Source organism: Brachyistius frenatus, unplaced genomic scaffold, assembly GCF_029030835.1.
Source record: "Brachyistius frenatus isolate BFR_SWC_R1_liver_20210118 unplaced genomic scaffold, ASM2903083v1 Contig_312, whole genome shotgun sequence".
NCBI classification, from domain to species: domain Eukaryota; kingdom Metazoa; phylum Chordata; class Actinopteri; family Embiotocidae; genus Brachyistius; species Brachyistius frenatus.
In genome coordinates, this window is record NW_027210911.1 from 159,134 (window position 1) to 180,033 (window position 20,900).

At 41.9% G+C, this 20,900-nt stretch overlaps 1 protein-coding gene across 2 annotated transcripts in view; it reads right to left on the minus strand.

Moving 5' to 3' along the window:
* The window catches only part of large1 (LARGE xylosyl- and glucuronyltransferase 1), a 108,927-nt gene that overhangs the window by 27,551 nt on the left and 60,476 nt on the right, over positions 1-20,900 (minus strand). For both annotated transcript variants that reach the window (XM_069723007.1, XM_069723009.1), the window contains exons 5-6: positions 18,717-18,840; positions 18,328-18,499 (exon numbers count right to left, since the gene is read on the minus strand). In XM_069723007.1, the coding sequence (XP_069579108.1) occupies positions 18,328-18,499; positions 18,717-18,840 (296 nt within the window). The remainder of the gene's footprint in view (positions 1-18,327; positions 18,500-18,716; positions 18,841-20,900) is intronic.

Here is a 20,900-nt window from a genome sequence, read left to right on the forward strand (position 1 = left end):
GCATCCTCCCCTTATATGTCCAGTCCCACAGTGGTCCATAGTGTGCACGAGGAGGACCACAGATATAAACATGTATTTGTAAACACATGTAATGCATGCCAACTGCAAGCATGAAAATAAAACGTAACATACGATGAAAAAAAAAGTATTTACAAGAGGAGAATGAAATGTGAAGAAAATGTGACTGTCTGATTCAGTCTGTGCTATAAAAGTATCAAAGTTCACCTCAATAAAGTCAGATGGTCGATAAAGAAGAGCAGCGAGACGTTCAGACAGGTTGAAACCAGTTTATCCAGATTACTAGAGATCACCTGAAATAATCCCAGTTTGACAGGAAAGCTGTGATCTGACCAGCAGGTCAGAGTTGGAGCTGATGTAGCAGACTAACAGTTTTCTGAAACAAATAAACACCAGGACAGAAAAACACAACTTTAATGGGGGAAAAGAGTGAAACATCTTTTTTTTTTGATCATTACATAGATGCAATATTTTTCCTTCGCATGTTTATAGGAGTCATTGTGGATTCTGATAACACCTTCAAGCAGCACTGGGTAATTGACTTTTTATCAAGGATTTGATATTTGAGCAATGATTGACTCATCAGTTGTTGTCTGACACCAGAAACAGGAGCAGCACCGCCCGTCCCTGCAGACTTATTTTACAAGTCTCTTTTCATTTTATTCTATCCTGGATTTATAACCTGGATTGATGTTTCATTCTATTTTATTTCAACTTTTTATTGATGAGTGGAGTTTGAAGCCTTTCTACAGACCCCCATCCTCTCTTGACAGGTCTACCTTTCTCACAAAACTCTTTGACTAAATCCCAACATTCAAAATGAGAAAAACTGATATGCAACTGACCGCGAAGCTTTAAGCACCCGCTTCCTCAAAAAGTCCGATATTGGGTTTCCGAGTCAGAGAGCCACGACGGGCAAGAAAAAAGGAACTAAATCAATCGGGCTCTACTTTGTTTCATCAGACAGTCCCTACTTCAGAAAATATCCCGTCAAAACAGGGTTCTCTGCAGTCCAACAAAGCTGTTAGACACTGCATCAGATTTAATCATCTTCAAAACAGATTAATGCACATTACTCTGCTCAGGAGCTATCGATCTTGTAATTTACCAACTGGCTATCTGGCCTGCGAAGCCCTGAAGGCTTAAAACCAATACTGGCTATTTAGGGAGTACAGTGTGGCTCCAATGTATTAAAATGTCAGACATATTAGTATGTATGCACATCCCACCAAGCAAAGTCCTCACGCAGCAAACCTCAGGCCGTCCACAATCTATTCCCCAGCATGCAGCAGCTGAGGGAGGAGTGAGCCGCTCTGAAATTAGCTGTGGAGAGGTACCAGGACATCAGTGGGAGTTTTTTACTGCTGAGTCAGCGGTGCTGATACGAGGAAAGATGAACGCCAAGGTCAGCACGGCCAACATCCACGCTTCACTTCAGCCTCCCAACAAACCCACACAGGAGCATGAATTAATAACACATCAGGAGATTCACAGGACAAACTACAACACAGACCACCTGCAGCGCTTATGTAACAACTATGTCGTGCACGTGTCCTTGAAATGGAGCAGCCGGAGTGGGCGGTCGCTTTGTGGTGATATGATAATACCACAAAACTCTGCTTTTCAAATAAAGTATCTACAATCACTAACAAACAATTACAAACTGACAGAGTGTGTCATGTAAATGTTTATTTTATGCATGGTTGTATAACGTATGAATCCAATACATTGCAATTAACATTGTTTTTTGTTAATTACATCATGAGTACAAATATATCACCAAGTTTATTTTATGTTTATTGTGCTGGATGGTTTTATGGAAATGTTCCAATGTAAATAACTTTGTATTGTTGTTTTTAAAAAGATTAGAAGAGGGATTTATAAATAAAGTAGACTTGGTATACCTGTGGCGACTATCTCGAATCTATCCTTCAAGTGAGAGTGTCTCATTTTCATAATCTGGATCCTATTTAGGCCAATAAGATATCTTGACAGCATCATGCAGCTCCAAGCAGAACTTTTACTCTTGTTTTATGAAAACATTCATCTCCTGAGGAGGAAAACAACATTCAGACAGCGCGTGCTATCTCTGGGTTATAATTCATTTTTGGGACCTCAGACTGTATTTAATGACAATCGGGCATGTGGTGTTATTTCTTGGAGTACCTGTGATGAAGCGCACATGGACACATGCACAGTTAACTTGTGGTTCGTGTCTGAGGTTGCGTCTCTTCTGAGGAGACAAGTTTACGTAGTCAATAATGTAGGAGGTTCAATCTAAAATTGGGAGACTGCTCCTGTTGCTCGTGGACAGTGAGAAGCAGCGTGATGTGAACAGAGCAGGGCGACGTAGAGAGCTACGATTGTGTGTTTGTGTGATGTGTCACACCACAGTTCAGCTGGTTTTCACTGAATGTTTCAGCCTCAGAACGTCCCGGCAGAACTCGGCGTTGACAGTCTGACTCTGGGACACGAAATTCACAGAGTTCAACACCATGACTGTAAAAAACAACAACACCTGGTTGCTCTTTTGACTTGATGTGCCTTTAGTCTTCCGGTTTTGGACAGTGACGTTCTGGCCTTCCTGAAACACGAATGTCACTGGAAACATCTCGCCCGGCTAATTGCGTCATTGCCACAAGCTTTCTGAAGCATATCAACAGTCTCCTTTGCTGATTTACTAAGTTTGACACATAAGTTGATGTGCGCCCTCTGCTCATGTCCGCGGTGAAATCGTAGCTGCAGCGGACCGGAGCTCACAAACGAGTGTCAGGAACAGTCTCTGAACTTCTTAAATGATTTTAATGTTTTAACATTTTAATCACTTGAATTTAATAAAGTCAATAATATAATCTTCCTATTTTAAACAGTTGCTCTGAATTACTAAATTTCATTGTCTGATTTAAGTCACAACACATTCTTTCAAACGTTTCATATTAAAAGCCTTTCTGTCCACTGAAATGTCAGAGGGCCTTTAAATTGAAACAGATACAGGAACATGTGATGCGGTCATTTAACGGGGGAAACGGCAGCGGATCAAAATGAGGCTTCGACTGGATGCTGTGAATCCATTAATACAACCATCAATATGAATTTGACTTATTCATTGTTTCTATTGGCTTTTTTGTATAAACACACGTCGGAGATGTTTGAATTTTCAGGCGCTTAGAAAGTGTGAATGGATTTAACTGGATGTAGAGACCTGTGAACCTGTTACTTCCTCACTCAGAGAGAAAAGGAGGTGTAGCATCGCTCCAGCAGCACAACACCTGTGATGACAATCTTTTCTGCCACAATGCCAGTAATTAGTTCCTTTTACACAATGCAGTATTATAAAGACACACCACCTCCTGCAGTAGCACTGAACTCCACCACTGAATGCTAATTAAGTATTGTCTACTCTTCACAACTGAATCACTGCATATGGATGTTATTTGTAATTACTGCTGTATTGTAAGCGGGTGAATGTTACAGTTTGCTGTTTTCTATAATACCCAAGTTACCAAACTCATACATGAAGCACACGGAGCAACTGGAGGAAGGAGAATATGATGAGGTCTCCAGCTTTTCTGGCCTGAAGGTGACAAAAGTCACTTTGCAAATTGTTTATGAAGTCTAAAGCTGAATACTGATCGCTGCACGTCTTCACAACAAGCATGTAAAGCTGTGGGCAACAGTGGGTAATTCTAATGGTTATGTTGTGTCACGTGTCTCATTTCATACTTTATAGAAAAATAAATTTGTGAAACCTGCAGCTATGAACGAGGGCAGGACTTTTCCCAAAATAATGTGATTCTACCAGAAGAATAAAAAGCTCTGCGGTAGCTGTACTACAGTATGTCGATCCATATGTACTGACACACGGACATACGGGACAACATGCAGGTTGGATGTGATGGGAGTGAGTTCTGAAGGTGAACAGCACTGAATGGATATTTTATGTACATCTAGTGCAGTGTTAAATAAAATCAAAAATCACAATTAGTCAAACATTATTGTGAGGTTCAAAAAGTCTCTGCTGCTCCTTTATCCTCTGAGTGGGTGGACTGGTGTCTGCATCCGATGAGTCGACCAAACACACAAGATGACAACAAGGGCAGCAGTGATGCTGAAGAACAAGGACATTTCAAAAATATCATTTATATCATCCACATGGGGAAATTGATCTCCAGCATTTAGATCTTTCCAATGCACGCACAGACACACACACACACACACACACACACACACACACACACACACACACACACACACACACACACACACACACACACACACACACACACACACACACACACACACACACACACACACAGCAGGGTCTGGGACTAACTCCAGCTGTGTTGCCTTGGTCAGGAGTAGTAGTTAAAACATGTATGTTGTAATGGGAGGAAAGCGGAGCACCTGCCCCGGGTTTACCAGACTCACATCCACTGCACGGATACATGAGGAATTGTTGGGAGTCGTTACGTCCTACTGGGGGACATTTTGCAGTGGTTTCACACTTTTAGCCCTCGAAACAAACTCAGACCCCTCAGAAGCATCTGGCACCGCGTCAACAAGTAAAACAAGACAATGAGAGGACTCTCCGTCTCCGTGTCCTTGAACGCAGAGTGATCAGCTAAAAAGCATTTGTATCACATGATGTTTGAACTGCTGAATAAGAGCGAGATGAAGGCTCATGCACTCAGAAAACTGTAATACACTTAAGTGTTCCTAATTCAAGGGCAGGTAGTTGTAGGTTACACTGCCAAAGCTCCTCTGCCATTAGTTCTGCTGATTACAGATGGTGGGAGGTGGAGGGGAGGCGTGATGTCATGATGTAGTGCAGACTGTTGTCATGGTGACCCACGTGTGTCAGTAGGATGGATTCTGTTTTGCATACTAACTGCAGGAGCCGTCTGGAGTTGGTTTTATATGAAACCATCATCTCTGCTGTTTGTTAAAAATGTTTCAGGAAGAACATCCAGAAACATCACAGTCATCCGATGATTTTGGTTTTACATCTGGGTAAAATCTAATGGATGGATAATTACTTGTTAATATCCACAAATTGAAGGATTACATTTCGTTGGGGAAGCAGCTGCAGGGACTCTTAAGGCCCTGCTGACACTAATTACAGAGTGAACGCTCACCTGCAAAGACTCCCATCATCAATCACCTGCACCACTGTTTCCCACATCCTTCATCGCTGCACTCTCCTGCCTCTGCTGCTCATGTGTTTGCACACTGAAGGAGTCGGTGGCGACCAGGAGAAGACAACTAAATGGTCAAATGTAGTGTTTCTGTCCAGGTTTGTATCTCAGAAGAACACTGAGACATTTCCCTGCTACAGCTCCACACAGCTGCTACTTAAAGCTGCCTCCGTCTTTCTGCTGTCAACAGTCCAGAGTGGCTCTGACCTCCATTGTCCCTCAGCAGCCCAGCGGTGGGTTCATGGGTGATCTACCATGTCTGAGCAGAGAGAAGAAGGAAGGTACTTACTGCTCTCTGTTCCAGTGGAGCAGCCGTCAGGACTAGAACCAAGAAAGATATCACTACTCTGATTATTCAGCCGTTTCTAAAAGAAGACGAATGTTGATGACATCACACTGTGAAAATGGACATTTATAAAGACAAAACTGTCTGAAGTTAAAAGAATGAACATCCAAATCGAACAGGATTATGAATCCGACACACGGAGACACCTTCAGTCCAACGTCATGACTGGACTAAAGTAAAGCTCTTGTAGTCCAAAACCAGAACAGGATCAGATTCTGTGGGGCAGGATTGTGCCTGTAGGTTTCCACAGCAATCTTAAAATCACATTTCAATATTTCTTGGGACAATTTTCCCACAGTTCATGTATGTGTTCTGCCACTGTATGTGAAATAGTTACAAACTAATTACCAAGATGGATGTTTTTAATAACTAAAAACAGTTTTCACTTTGTATGCTATAGCACAAAGTAGAAAATAACAACAATAAACACAAAACAGATGAAAACAAGCCATTTAACAACATTTACCCAAAAACACAAAAATGGTGAAAAAGTGCAGCTGGTGGGGAATGAAGCTGTGCAGAGGACGGAACAAACCAACCCAGTGGAAGGTGCAGGTCAGGGCTCAAGAAAAGCTAATTGGTTTTCTTGTACATATCTTTTCTTTGTCTCCCACCAGAAGAGGAAGGTTCTCCAATGCAAATGTTCAAGAACTGTGAGACTAACTTCAGACAAAATGTGAAATTTGGACCCTTTCCAAGTCTGCCGGAAAAGACACATGAAGTTCTCTTGTGAAATTGCGTTTCAGGAAATGGAAATGTTAACGGGTAATTCATCAATTTCATCAGATCCCAACATAAATGTAGACCAGAATGAATCGGGCTGTTGGCCCTCGCTTTGATCTGAGGGTTGTACTTTCAATCACAGTTTGGACATTTTGTTTTCTCATCTCTCCACATTCATCATTCCTCCCCAACTTTCACAAACTTTCTATCTTAAAAAGTTGGATGGTGACCGCGATGAGATTACTGCAGGAGTTTGCTGAAGTTTTGAAAGTGCGGGCCGTTGAAGAGAGCACTGGTTATAAACATTATACAACGTATGATGCAGTTGCCGCAGATATGATTTCTTTGTAGGCAAGAATTTATGTGGAGTCGGGTAGTGAAACCTGTGCAGGGACTCTTAACTATGACTGCTCTCGCATGCGTTTTGTAAGCAGGGAAAGACTCATGAAGAAGCTCCTGTCTGCAGGCTGCAGGATGCTCGACGGGCTACAGTCCCGGTGTCAGTGAACGCCACTCGTTCCAGCTCAGCAGCTTTGTGGAGAGACTTCATCACACCAGCGATGGGCAATTATTGCTTATGTCAATCAAAATCATATCAGGCCGAGTCGCTGTACACTGATAGGGTTCTGTTTCCCTCCGCCTGCCTTTAACTCTCCTCTCACCGGCACTCATATCAGCACACAAACTGGTGGTAAATGGTAGATAACAGAAGAAAAAACAGTGAAAGTAAAGCTGTGAGAATCCTTTAAAAAAAAAAAAAAGAGTCTCTGATGGCTTTTGTCAGAGTGTCATCAGCTCCTAAAGGCTGACATTTAACTGTGATCACACCAGAAGATTGGAGCCGCAGAGAGTCGGACAGTTTCTCTACAGGAAGTGATGAGAAGCAGCTCCACGACAGGAAGGAAGGACTGAACTTCATGTTACACCAAGACTGTTTACAATCATCCACAACATGCTGATGCAGTTTGAGATAAGGATTACATTTTCCTCCCACTGTGACTGTGTACATGATGTTCTGAACCTAGTGGTGGCGCTGCTGCACCTCCAGTGGCGGAGCAGATTTTACACCTCGCTGCAGCTCTGAGAAGACTGACATTTCTTTGAAAGTGCAACTAGTGAGATGACAAATGTGCTGTGATGTCAGTGTGAGATTGTTCTGCCGTCTAATGTTTCCCAGACCGTGACATGTGCCGTCGCTTCATCTGTGATTGGTCATATTGTTTTGGTACTCAGCTTTTAACCCGTATCTATATGCCTGCGACTATTTAAACCTCCTTAATGCACATGTCTGTTTAGTCTGTCTGTTGTGTCTTCAGAACCAGGATCTCATTAAGACCACCCAACACTGCATGACTGACTCTGTCTTAGGGGACATGTAAATCTGCCCCACTTCCACTGCACTACTAATCCACTGTGCACATCTTTAAGTGTTTCATGTCTGCGTGTTGCTTTGGAGGTAAAAAGCTCATCTGATGCTGCGGAGGCTGAAAAGAGGTCACAGCAGCTTCACAGAGACAGCAGGTGTAGTAGCAGCGCTGGTCCATGATTTATGCAGCACTGATGAACAGTGTAGAGGGTGAATGGAAGGAAAAAGTTATTTCAGTGACAGATATGTAGAACAGGGCTTATAGAAGGAAACCGTGACACCGGTTTCTGGGAAAGAAAGCTCCTTTTATGACACGTGTGCATGCATATATGTTGAAAGTGTTAACATGCACTTGTTAGTTCAATGTCTGCATTAGTGTGTCACATTAGATAAAGTCAACCATACATCTCTGAGAGCAGAATGAGACCAAAGACTGGATATAAAAGAGTTCGTAGCTTCAGGTCTGTAAGATGGTTCTGATCCAGAAGTGTCTTCAGCTGCAATACCAGCGAGTGCCACTAGAGGTCGGCTCCAAAAAGCCTCCGGCTCCATAGACTCCCATTCAACTTCTCTCATCAAATCCAAAGTGAATAAAATGTGTCCATCAGTTCTCTCGGTGTTGTTAGCTAAAGTCACTCCTTCTTCTTAGTTTTCTGGAGGTCCATCTGAAAATAATCCCTCATTCATTAGAAAAGAAGATTCAAGAAGACCTGTTTTTGGGGGCGTGTCTGTTTGATTGACAGGCCTGTGGTGCAGTCAGGTTACAGCTATCAGTGGGCGGGACGTAGTATCGTCAGGTTTCCAATCAGATTGGTCAGATCCACCGCTGGCTCCTCCCCCAGCACATACGTTATGAGTAAATACTAGAAATACAACACAGTTAAAAGAACAATGTAGTGATGAACTGAAGTGTCCAGTACAAGCTTCCAGGAATACAACATGTGGTTGTACTACGCTGTCAGGATGTAGAGAGAGCGACAGAACACAAAGGCAGATGCAGATCTGCGTACGCATGGTGAAGCCAATGAGTCATTTGTGAGTCGAACACTTTCTTCCTCTTGAAATAAAGTCTTCTGTGCACTCAGACCTCTCAGCAGCACTCGGTGTTTCATATTCATAGAATTTATTTAGGCAGAGCAAGAAAATAAATCTGCTGCCACATGAGGATCATTTTTCTGTTTATTTTTTGTTCCTGTCAACAGTGAAAGTGACAAGCAGCTGATTGTGAGGAGTGATTTTTTTGTGTGTGCAGCCTCTTACTCCGTCCTGCAGGAGTCGCACAGCTTCTACATACATCATGGAGTTTGATCCGTTGTCATGGAGATCCTACAGATATCCCATCTGACCTCAAGTAGGGACTTTGACTGGAGAAAGTTAATGAGAACTTCTTTGCCCTTATATAGAACTACGTATTGAGGTGTTCTTGTGCACGGCTCTTCAGACCCAAAGCCTAGTTGGTACATTTCACTATAGTGACACTACAAACACACCGAAGACAAAATTCTTGAGGAGAGATGAAAGATGCAGTGGGATGGGATGCAGAGGAGGATGGCAGGTTCACTTTAGAAGGAAAACTTTAGCAGGAAGAAGATTTGGTTTGGAAGTACAGTGAACCCTCGTTTATCGCGGGGGTTACGTTCCAAATAGAGACCGTGATAGGTGAAATCCGTGAAGTAGGAACCTTTATTTTTTTTACAATTATTATACAATGAAATACTCCATAATACATTGAAACCAAAGAACAAAACCTTTTTACAAGCCCAAGCATTTGTTTAACAAATAAAAGTACTGTATAAATGTGTTTTTTTTAACAAATAACTACTGTACTGTAAAATAATAATTTGAATCATCAATACGAACTGAAGGCTTCAAATTGCTGAGATCGGCACCGCCCCACTGCGACCCGAGTCATTGGATTAGAACGGGAGGAAATGAAAAATGATTATGAAAACAAATACAAAGTACAGTAGGACAAATAGTGACTCGTGTATTTCACTGCTCTTCTGACTGAGCCGCTGCATCCTGACTCCGCTCTGCAGCGGTTCTTTCTTCTAAAGCCGGCGGTGCAGGTGTGGTTTTTCGAGAGAAGAACATAGTTATCGGTAGTTGTTGTCGCTCTTTTTTCTTCTGGGCAAAAAGATTCTTATAAACCGACATGCCACCATCGATTATTTTTAATTTGGCAAGCTGTTTTACGTACGTGTACATATTAAACCGCAACGTTATTGACAAACAGGTAGAGAAGAAGCGGAGAGACTGTTTAGCCAATCAGAATGCAGAACACAATGCACGATGCAAATCCGTGAAGTAGCGAGACCGCGAAAAGTGAACCGCGTTATAGCGAGGGTTCACTGTACTATGTTTCTGAGTGCGTGGGATAAACAGCTGAATATGAATGAATGAAGGTATGGTGTAGAAATGTCACAAATTATTTTGAAAAAAAAAAGGCACCATTGGCACAAACTGGCAAAACTAGCAGTTCCTGTTTGCTGTGGATGTTCAAAAGTGATGATTCTCAGGCGCTTATAAGACTTATAATAATAAGTGGAGTTTTTCTGTAATAAAATCAACTACAATCTTCAAAATGTGTAAATCACACTGAATCTAACGTCTGTACAGCATGTGTGTTCAGGTTCGACCGACTCCTAACGTTTTGACCCATTGAGATGCAAACGGCAGAAATGAGGTGAAGTCCTCCAAACTGCCTTCAGCGCTCCTTCAGAAGCTCCGCCCCCCAAATTCATGCTCACGCAATACCAAGGCAGTGACACGAATACCTGAGCTACACCGTCCAGCCTCACGCCGTCTGGAAGTGGACGTCTCTTTCTCATACCTGAAGCAAAACAAACAATATGATGTGAAACGCCGATAAACCAACGACATGCGAGCAGCCAAACACAGCAGCTAAAACACAAGCGCACAAAAACTAGCGGGAGTCGTTGAGAATGTTTTCACAAAACTACAGAGACTGTAGAGGACCGTCGGATCGTAGCTCGGCTAACGAGGAGGGTAATGGTACCGAGCTTACATTCAGAATCACGCATCGATCCGCATGATCCCACTGTGCTGGAAAACGTTTTTACTTCTGGTGGCTATAAAACCTCCATCCTTCATATAGCAGGATGTAGAGCCAAAAACACAGCCAGTATCGTAACTAACATGCTAAAGTTGCTGTGGTGATGCAGAACATGAGACAAGACTGGACAGTTCCCCCGAACCGACACACCAGCAACACTCACAACTGTCCCACCACTACAGACAACAGCAGCATGTCCTGCTGAACGTCAACGGGGAAGACATTTAAGACGACCTGACTCCCAGATGTGCTGCGGGTTCCTGCTTCCTGCCAACCAGATGGGATTCACTATTGCAAACAGCAGGAAATGGAACTAAACCATATCAAGCTGTTTGTTCTATGAAACCTCGCTGTACTGATTTAGTTTCCCACTTGTCAAGCAGAAACAGAACAACTTTCCATCCTTCCCTCCACTGTTGGAAAGTGAACGTGGCTCTTCGTCTTCACTCATCACAGCACTTCCTATTCAATTCTTCTTCTTCTCTGGATATTTCTCAGCTATTGCGTATTTCTCAGAAAAGTGTTGCTGACATCAAATTCAAAATGAGCACAAGAATTCCAAAAAGCGATAAAATCTCTCAGTTTCAACATGTGATTTGTTGTCTTTGACCTACTTTTGATTGGCTGTGGGTTTACATCATTTACAAATTATCCCATTGTGTTTTTATTTACATTTTACACTGCATCCCAACATGTCTGGAGACGGTGTTGTACAGAGTTATTCAGGGCCGTGGAATGAATAAGAGATTTTTGTTTATGCACAGATCAAATAGTTAGCGGACCGTGAGGAGATATTTGTTCAATTTTACAATAAATGTGTTCGATTAGAATCACAGACTCCGGCTGACTATTACTCAGTGGCCTAAGTGAAAGAATTAACTTCCTTTGTTATGTTTACATTCCATTCATATATATATATATATTCACAATATACACACTACATATAATACAGTGTAATATGTAACAATTCATGATACAATGGTGGCTTCTAAAAACTGTTAGGTAGAATTAGTAAAAATGAAATCTCATCTTGTAATACCATTTTGTGCATCAGGGGGCGATAGTGAGTCACTGTAGAGTCCAGGCTGTCTGCCCTCAGTTTGGTGTTACACTGAAATCGGTCCCCCGGACCTACAGTGACAATATTAGGGCAGGTCACAATCTGATGGGGGACAGACTTAAGTGTAACACCATCTCAGAGTTTTGGCAATTTGGAAGTATTTACATATTCTTGCTCTTCCATTTGTTGTTTGTTTTATTTTTTTCAGTAGCTGGATGACTAATGTTAGATTGTATTCCCCAGTAGAGGGTTGACAAAAACATGTTGATCAGCGAAGCCTATAGGTTACACTACAGCTTGTTTATGTCCTTTTTTTTTAGCAAGATGATAATAAGTAAGTAGCCACAGAAAAACCATGTAATGATGCAGTTTTGAAGGTTTAGTATGATATGTGTTGATATATTTTGAGCTCTCCAAACAAGGTCAGAGCTGATTTGCCTCAGTGTGTTAGAGAGATAGATGAAGAACTAATTTAGCTTGTCACATAGACTGCAGTTATTCTAACTGCTCTTAATTACATATCAACAAAAAGCAAACTAACATATTGGCCGTGCCAGTAACGTTTTATAAAGGGGTACTGTGTGAGAAATTACATTTTGCCCCTTTAAAAGAAAGTGAACACTTCCAATACTCATGAAAGTACCTCCTTCAAGTTCATAAATGGTTTTGTAGAAAAACATCTGGTGAAGATAAGTGTTCTCAACTCCTTGGCGATGTTTAAGAATGAATGAGTTTTAAATGCATTACAACACACGGTTCGATCTTCTCACCACCGCTACATTAAACACCCGACCTCCACCGGCCCGCCCTCTTCCCCGTGGGGCAGACCTCTGCAGGCCTCAGATTTGTCAAAGTGGCGAGGGTCGTGGATTGAACTCCCTGGAGGGCACGCTGTATGGGAATGAGGTTAAAATGAAATATGAGCTCTTGAGTGGAGCTCAGATTTCCCCCGGGGCGCCACACCAAACCCCAGAATACCTGCTGATTAGATGTGGAGGGTTAATTCTAATAAATTCCAGGCAGCCCCCAGTGATTTCTGACAATGAGTGGATGAATGGTGAACGTCACCATCTCTGAGTGGCCCCGGAGCTCACCAACAAGAACATACAATCAGCCGTGAGTGAGGGAAAGTGGTGCACATTCAATGTTTCACCTTCCTGAGAGCTACCGGGGTCACAGAGAACTCAGGAGCGACGGAGAGAAAAGGCCTGCAGGCCAGCAGAACAGACAATCCATGAAATAGACGTAGCAATTAAACGACAATGTGACCAAACCAGCGGAGAAAAATGGGGTCCATTCTGACAACGATTACACCAGATTGGACAAACATGCTGAGCAAGCAGAAATCGGCACTACCACACTTCACATCCCCAGAATAATACCGGCCAAAACATGCAAAGGTCGATTTACAACCAAAACAAGAATTCCGATATTTTAAAAGCAAGAAAACGTCTTTGAGACACACTAAGATCTCCAGTGCTGTAAACCTGGACTCTTTCATTCACTGTGAGCATATTTGTTATAGTCCAAATGAAATTTCAGGCAGACACAGAGACAGATGATCAAACATCCAGTAAAGAAGAAATCATGACAGAAAAGCACCGTCTTTTAAGGAAGAAAAAACTAACTGATTTATAAAAAGAATTCATTGTATTACAAGATGATGGATTCACAATATGATATAAATATCCGACGGTTGTGACCTGTCAGGACAAAACATGACATTTAATGCTGCATATTGGGCTTTGGGAACACTGCTCGACCTTTTTCAGCATTTGCTTTTGACATTTTAAAGACCGAGAAACTAAATTAATTGAGAAAATAATTGACAGATTATTCTGCAGGCTTAAGAAAAACCAAGGCCTTTACTGGAAAGATGAAATGGAAACCATTTTATTTTGCTGTTAATGCAAACCCGTTGTTTAGGACATGAGAAGCTCGAGAGTTGTGTTGAAGATGAGGTGTGATAATTATAGCAACAGTTTCAGGCCCAACAAGCAACGTACGACAAATAGACTGAAGAACAGAACAAAGGGCTGTAGGCTCAGCTGGTGGACTTCAAAATATAAGAAAACATGAAGCTAGAGAGTGAGATGATGAAGGATTAATGAAGCACTGAGACAAAGTGAGCGAAGAGGAGCAGAAGCAGCTCCAGCAGGAGGATCAGCAGGTGAAGGTGTGAACGCAGCCAGGATGCAGTGAAGACGCTCTGAGATCCATCTGCTCAGACGACGTCTGGAGGGACGTCGATGGCAGCGTGAAGGCAAACGTGTCTGGAGTCACTCCAGCCTCCTTTGGGTTTCGTTTTATTGATGGATTCATTTCGATACTGATTTTATTATTTATTTTAGTTTACCTCATTAGTAATTTCTCACACACATCAGACCTACAACTATAAAAGAGCCACTGCCACTGCCCGTTTGCACAGTTCATGAATCCACCGCAGCGCAGAGCCCGACCTTCTCAAACCCAAATAATCTGAGCCTGATCCGACATCACCGGGTCGCACGAGCGAGCAAGGATGTGTCTTTTTGTTTCATGTCTGCTGCTTCGACTCTTCTCCCTTTTTGTTTTGTATTTATTTTCTGTTTATTCACTGGTTTATTTACGAGATGAACATGCTCATTTGCATGTAGAGCGCGGAAGTGAGATCCAAATACAACTGGTCGCTGGAGATGCATGTTAAGAACAGGGCCTAAGAGCAAAAGTAAGTCCACCCAAGTACAAACCTGTCTCAAATCAAATATCTGTGTGCAGCGGGACCCTCCCAGGTCACAGAAGAAGATAACAGCAGTGGTTAGCACTGTCGCCTCACAGTAAAAAGGTTCTGGGTTCGAATCCGGTCCTGGGCCTTTCTGTGCAGAGTTTGCATGTTCTCCCTGTGCTTGCGTGGGTTCTCTCCGGGTTCTCCGGCTTCCTCCCATCATCCAAAAACATGCACCTCAGGTCAGGTTACCTGGCGCCGCGCTAGTGGCAGCCTGCTGCAGCATCTCCCCCCTGAGAGCCCCCCTGCTGTAGTGAAGACATTTCCCCTCGGGGATTAATAAAGTGTATCAAATAAAAAATAAAAAATAAAAAAAAATAAAAAAACTATTCTGCTTTCGGATGAATTTAATTTGTCCAAGTTTGAGGATTTGTCTGTCAGCTTTCGCAGATAATCTTTTGTTAAAAACACAGTTCACGATCTTTATTTAACTACGGGATTACTATTATTATTATTTTTAAATGATTATCAAGACAGGCTTGTATTTCTATATCTTCAAGTTTATTTCTTATATTTTGGCGTTAAGCCTCATGCACATCACTTTCTCCATGTTTGTCTGTTGGCTTGATTATAATTTACAATCATTTACTAAATTGTTAGTCCTGTAATAAATTCTTCCTTTTTCAAGGTCACCGTGACGAGTTTAAACTAATTTGGAGAAGTGTTGATTCCACTGTAAGATCATTTTGGAGGCTTTAGTTTGTGGTGCTGTTGAAGCATCATAGACATTGAAATTGCTGATCGATCAAAAAAAGGGGCAAAGCGGGATTGATTGGGATTCTATATTTACTGGAAAGTAGGAGCTGGTCAAGCCCGACATGACTGTTGTCCACAATGCTGAACTGGCCATCATTATATTCCAGCTAATTCCAGCTGTTCTGCATGTTATATTGAGCTGCCCTGTATCAGACGGCCTTTTATTGGTTGGTTCTCCCAACTAGAACGTGTGTATAGTGATCACACCTTGAGTGCATGTGGTTATTGCATGTAAGCTTCTTGCTGACATGTATTAATACGTTGCCTTTTTTTGAAAGAATGAACGTTTTATCATCCCTCATATACTGCTGTTTTATGTGCAGTTTACGAGCAGATAAAATAAGAGCTGTGCTGGCAGAATCGTGGCTCTACATCAGCTCCTTTAACCGACTTTATAAGGTTGCTTATCAGCTGGTAATTTGAAGAAAGCTAAATGCAGAGAGTAACGTTTATTGAGTGTGTCTTAGTGATGTTGTAACGCTTTAAACATAATGGGGCTGAACAGTTCAGCCAAACTGGACGGCAGAGGGAGTGGGTGGCAGAGGTGGTATCGGAGTCAACTGTTAATTAAGATTGATCCAAACCCTGCTGGCCGGGTCGCACTATAAGACAGCACCAGCCATAAATCTTTGAGGTGACTCACCACCGCCTCCTTCTCTTCTTCAGCCGACGTGCCTTCCTCCATCTTCCAGAGATAGAATCACAGGACTTTGTGTTCTGTTGCCTTCACACTTCCTTCATGGACTCTTTCAAACTATTGAGGTTCGACTGCTCTAAAGAAGAGTGGACTGTCTGACAGAAACCTTTTCTACTGGTACAATCAGCCAATCATGCCCACTTCATGAGGTGTGGAAGAGAGCTACATTTAATTCTCGAGCTGGTTTTTCAATCTTTACACAATTACTATTGCCACTTTTCACCATCAACGCTTTCAACGAGGAACTGTGTGAATGAGTGGGATTTTTATCCTCATTTGTATTTTACTAATTCATGGAGTAAAGAAGAAAAACACGTCTTAAAAAGAGCTTTACAGCCTTACAGAGCCGGTGTTAACACCTCCAACCCTGCAGGGTCTCCAACATCACACTCCATAACTCCTCGGCTCCTCATGTGTCATCTGGATCATAAATATTGCACATTCACATTTGTTCATGATGAATGCTGACTGTTGTAATGTGACTGTTCAGAGCATTTGCCAGTACGGTGACTTTAACAGAAGCCCCTGATGTCATTTAAAAAGAATATTCTCTAGCGGACCAGAATAAGCTCAGTGTGGTCACAGTTCAACAACAGAGCTAGACAATCTGCATTAATGTACTTCAGTCTAGTTAGCTTATGTTTTGTGTTTTAATTTGTAATTTTGAGATATGTGCTTTTCATTCTGACAACTATTCATGGGCAGTGTTATGATTGCTGGTCCATTTTGGATCTGGTTCAAAGTTATTGGTTAAGCTTAGCAGACAACAAATCCCTTATTAAATATTTCATTCATAGCCACATGCTGACTCCTACTTTGCACTAAACACTTTATCTATTTATTATTTATTCTATGAATCTTCACATCTCAATCTTTGGGAAAAAAAAAATAAAAAAAAATCCTAAAATGTCATACTGTTTCTTTAATACACAGTTAAAACTAAATTATTGGATTTTTGGGACTTTTGGTCAACAAAAACTTTGGTAAAAATTAAATCTTAATCAAAGCATACCCAGCGTTAAATCAAATATTCATTTCAAACACCAATAAGCAGCTGCTGCCTCATTTTAAAAAATCCTATTTGCAGCACACAATGATGAAGAGCTGCTCCTCCAGGCCCATCAGAGAAACACCACCTGTGTAGCAGCTCATACCACACACACACACACACACACCGACTCAACTAGAACAATCGTACACGGTGAGTCACGCTGAGGATTTTCTCTGAATCTGTTAAATCTGATTTATTGTTGTAGAACATGCAGACAGATTGCAGACGTTGGGTGGAGCCTCGTCTGGACGAACAGATGCTCAGACGGAGCTTCAGTTTAACGCTGCTGGTATCACTCACCAATGATGGGGAAGCTTCTCCAAAACTACAGAGCTACAACTAACAGTCATGTTTGAATTGACAGACTCACTGGTTGTTCTGTAAGATAATGTTTACAGAAAAGAAAACATCAAAAAGTACAGAAATGTCTTCAAACAAGGGTGTGCATGTAAAGATGTATTTGTTTAACACCGACTCACTAGCAGGCTTCAGCTTGTACTTACCAATGATGGTAGACTAGTTAGACTACTATAAACCCCAAACTTCGATTTTCTGTATTTAGTGATGACAATTGTGTTCAGCAGTAATGAGCACAAATACGTCTAATCTGAGGTGCAATGTGTCAGTCATGAAAAACTAAAGCAGGACTTAGTAAACCAGGACAAGTCTTCACATGTACCACCCAATAATTACAATTAATAACAGGAAGTTTCACTGAAAGGCAGGAAGTCTCACTGGGAGACAGGAAGTCTCACTGAGAGGCAGGAAGTCTCACTGGGAGACAGGAAGTCTCACTGAAAGACAGGAAGTCTCACTGAGAGACAGGAAGTCTCACTGAGAGAGAGCAAGTCTCCCTGAGAGACAGAGACACACCAGTCATCTTTTTGTCTCTGAAGTTGTGCAACTAAATATTAGGGTAATGGTCACATCAATGTTGTCCACGGCAATTTCATTTATTTTATTATTTAAAATATTTTATCAAATAAAACATCAAAAGTAAAGTCAGATTTTTAGATGGAATAAGAAATGATGGAGGCGGATTACTTTTGTCAGTTTCAAATTATTTGATGGAGCGGTACCAACAAATTCATCTACGACTGTAGATGCTGCTAAACTATGATGATGCAAAACTAAAGTATCCAAACACTTATGGACTGAACCGTATACTGCACAAGTGAATTCCATGTAATAGGGACACAAACAATATGAAATATTGTTAACACCCTTGAATAATCTGATGCCCAAATGTTATGAGAAGGAGGTGCATCTCTTTACCTTTGAACTTGTGGAAGACGGCCCAGAGCTCAGCGATGTCGGTGGCGAAGGTGATGTCCGTGTCCAGGACGATGACTCTCTGCAGATCCGACGGCAGCGTCTTGGTGAGCACCAGCTTCATCAGCCCGTAGATCCCAGAGTAATGTTTGTTGGGGATCCATGACACTTCAGACTGAAACACCAGAGCAGTGAAGGGCTGGGATCATTGGCTGTTAAACTGACTGAATCTTAAAAATGGGTGGTTTACACAACAGCTATTAAAGATAGTTTACAGAGCTCAAGAAGAAAAAAAACCAGGCAGCTGTCAGGTCGTTAAGCTCTACAGTAACTGAAGTGTTTGTGAGGGAAGCTGGGAGTTAGTGAGGGGAAGAGGAGTCTGTGTTCCTCACCTTCAGCTCGTCTGCATCGTAGAAATCCACCCTGACGGCAGGAACCATCCAGGTATGAAACAGAGAGGACAGGATCTGCTGAGCGATGGAGTCTGTGATGAAATGGAAATGAAGGGGGTTCCGCCTGCAGACACACACACATGAATGAGTTCTCTCAGCAGCATCCTGCTTCATGTTACATAAACCTCAACATATGCACACAGGGAGTTCCAAAGTACAACGGCACTAAAAGGGACAATCTGTCCATTTCATGAAAGTAGGAAAACGGTGTGAGGTAGTTAAAACAATGTCTGGATTAGCTAGAGAAGAAAAAACATTCTGAGAAACAACATCAAACTGCCCAGCACTGCAGATAAAACACATTCTTCCTTATATGGAATATATTTTCACCAGACTGATTTAAAAACTCCTGTCCATGAGGTGTTTTCTTCAGCTTGGTGTTCCCAGGTCTAAATCTCGTCCATCTACTGTCTATATTTGATAGATCCGGTACTGGTTTGTGGGGGGTTCGAGCTTATTCCAGCTTTCTTTGGGCGAAGGCGGGGTACATGATGGACAGGTGCATCATGAGAACATGAAAACTCCACACGGGAGGACCACAGTCGACTGGCAGGTTCAAACTTAGGGTCTTCTTAAAGACTCCAGAGAAACTCGTAACAGACGCAAAAGAGCGTCAGGATTTCCCGTCGTCGTCAGGTTAGGAAGCTGATTTCAATGTTTTGAACGGCCTTACATTCAAACAAGACTCAAGAATTAGGAACTTTAGTTTCTTTTTTTTTATCACAGTATAATATTCTTAGGCCTTGACCTCACTATATAAAGTGTCCTGATATTAATATGGATATATGGGTAATATATATATATATATATATATACATATATATATATATATATATATATATATATGTATGTATGAATAAAAGTGAACTACCCGTCGACAGCTTCCTTTTAAAGAACATAAGCTTTCACAGCCAAGTGATGTGATGAGATGATGAACCGCCTCCTCACGTAGATGTCATGTGTTGCAGTGTTCCCAACTGAGCAACCTTTTCCTACATTCAGGGACTTTTCAGACCCGTTCAGCGACTTTATTTTCCAATAAGCACTGAACTAGCGACTTTTAAAACCAACATCAGCTTCTGTCCACAGACGAGAGTCGACAGCCAGAGAGCCACTTCTCTCTGTGTCTGCGCTGACTGGCAGAGAGGCTGTGCACTGAGCGAACAGATAAGAAAGACGCTCTGTTGTCTGTAACGTTCTTTCTGTGGGATCATTTCACACGCAAGTACAACGACGGGGATTTTATCCGTTGACGTCACAGTTATGAAATAAGATTTTGTGCAGTGCTGAGCAGCAGTTTGGAAGTGAACGCTACTCAACATTTGATATTAACGGGTCACGTTTCAGGCACGCGTTCATACTCATCCTATTGTCTGACAACAGAAACAAGAACTAACAGCTTTGTTTGGCTGTATTCAAATAAAGTATATGTGAGCACAGAGAGCAGACAAATAACAAGTGGACACCTGAACCTCCCAGATCTATTGTGGAAACTAAAAGTACACACCCGAGAAATGTCCAAATGTGCAAATTTTCATGACCAGTGGCCTGTAGGGAACCATTTTTCTATTTTCATTGGGCTTCATGATGTGTTTCACATACTTTCACCTACTTTATCTAACCAGCCTTTTTTCAGAGGTGTTCCCTCATTCAAGAAAGCTACTAGAGCCAATGATCTGCCTGATGACTACTCATCTTGCACTTTGTATTACAGGGTTGTATAAAGGATGACTGATATGCGTGACTCAGGCTGCTATGCCCCTTTTATATGAACCATATTTCATTGTCTAGTTGTCTTAATAGCAGAATACTTCTTAAATTATTTGACCTTTGAAATAAAAGCTTGGGGTCAGACTCATTTAGTGGTTTAGTGCACTGGTGGGGCAACATGAAAGAAGTGTTATACTGTATGTGTGGAGGGAGAAGGAGTCAATAACATGCAACAGTTGAGGTTTAGTCGAGTTTCTATCTGGTTTCTTCTTTGGAGTTTTAACCTGCATTTGTGGACGTAGCGATGAACTGTGTTCACAGACGATGGTTTTCACAAGTGTTCCTGAGCCCATGCAGTGATTTCCACTCCAGAATAGTGTGTTTTTAATGCAGTGCTGCCTGAGGGCCCGAAGA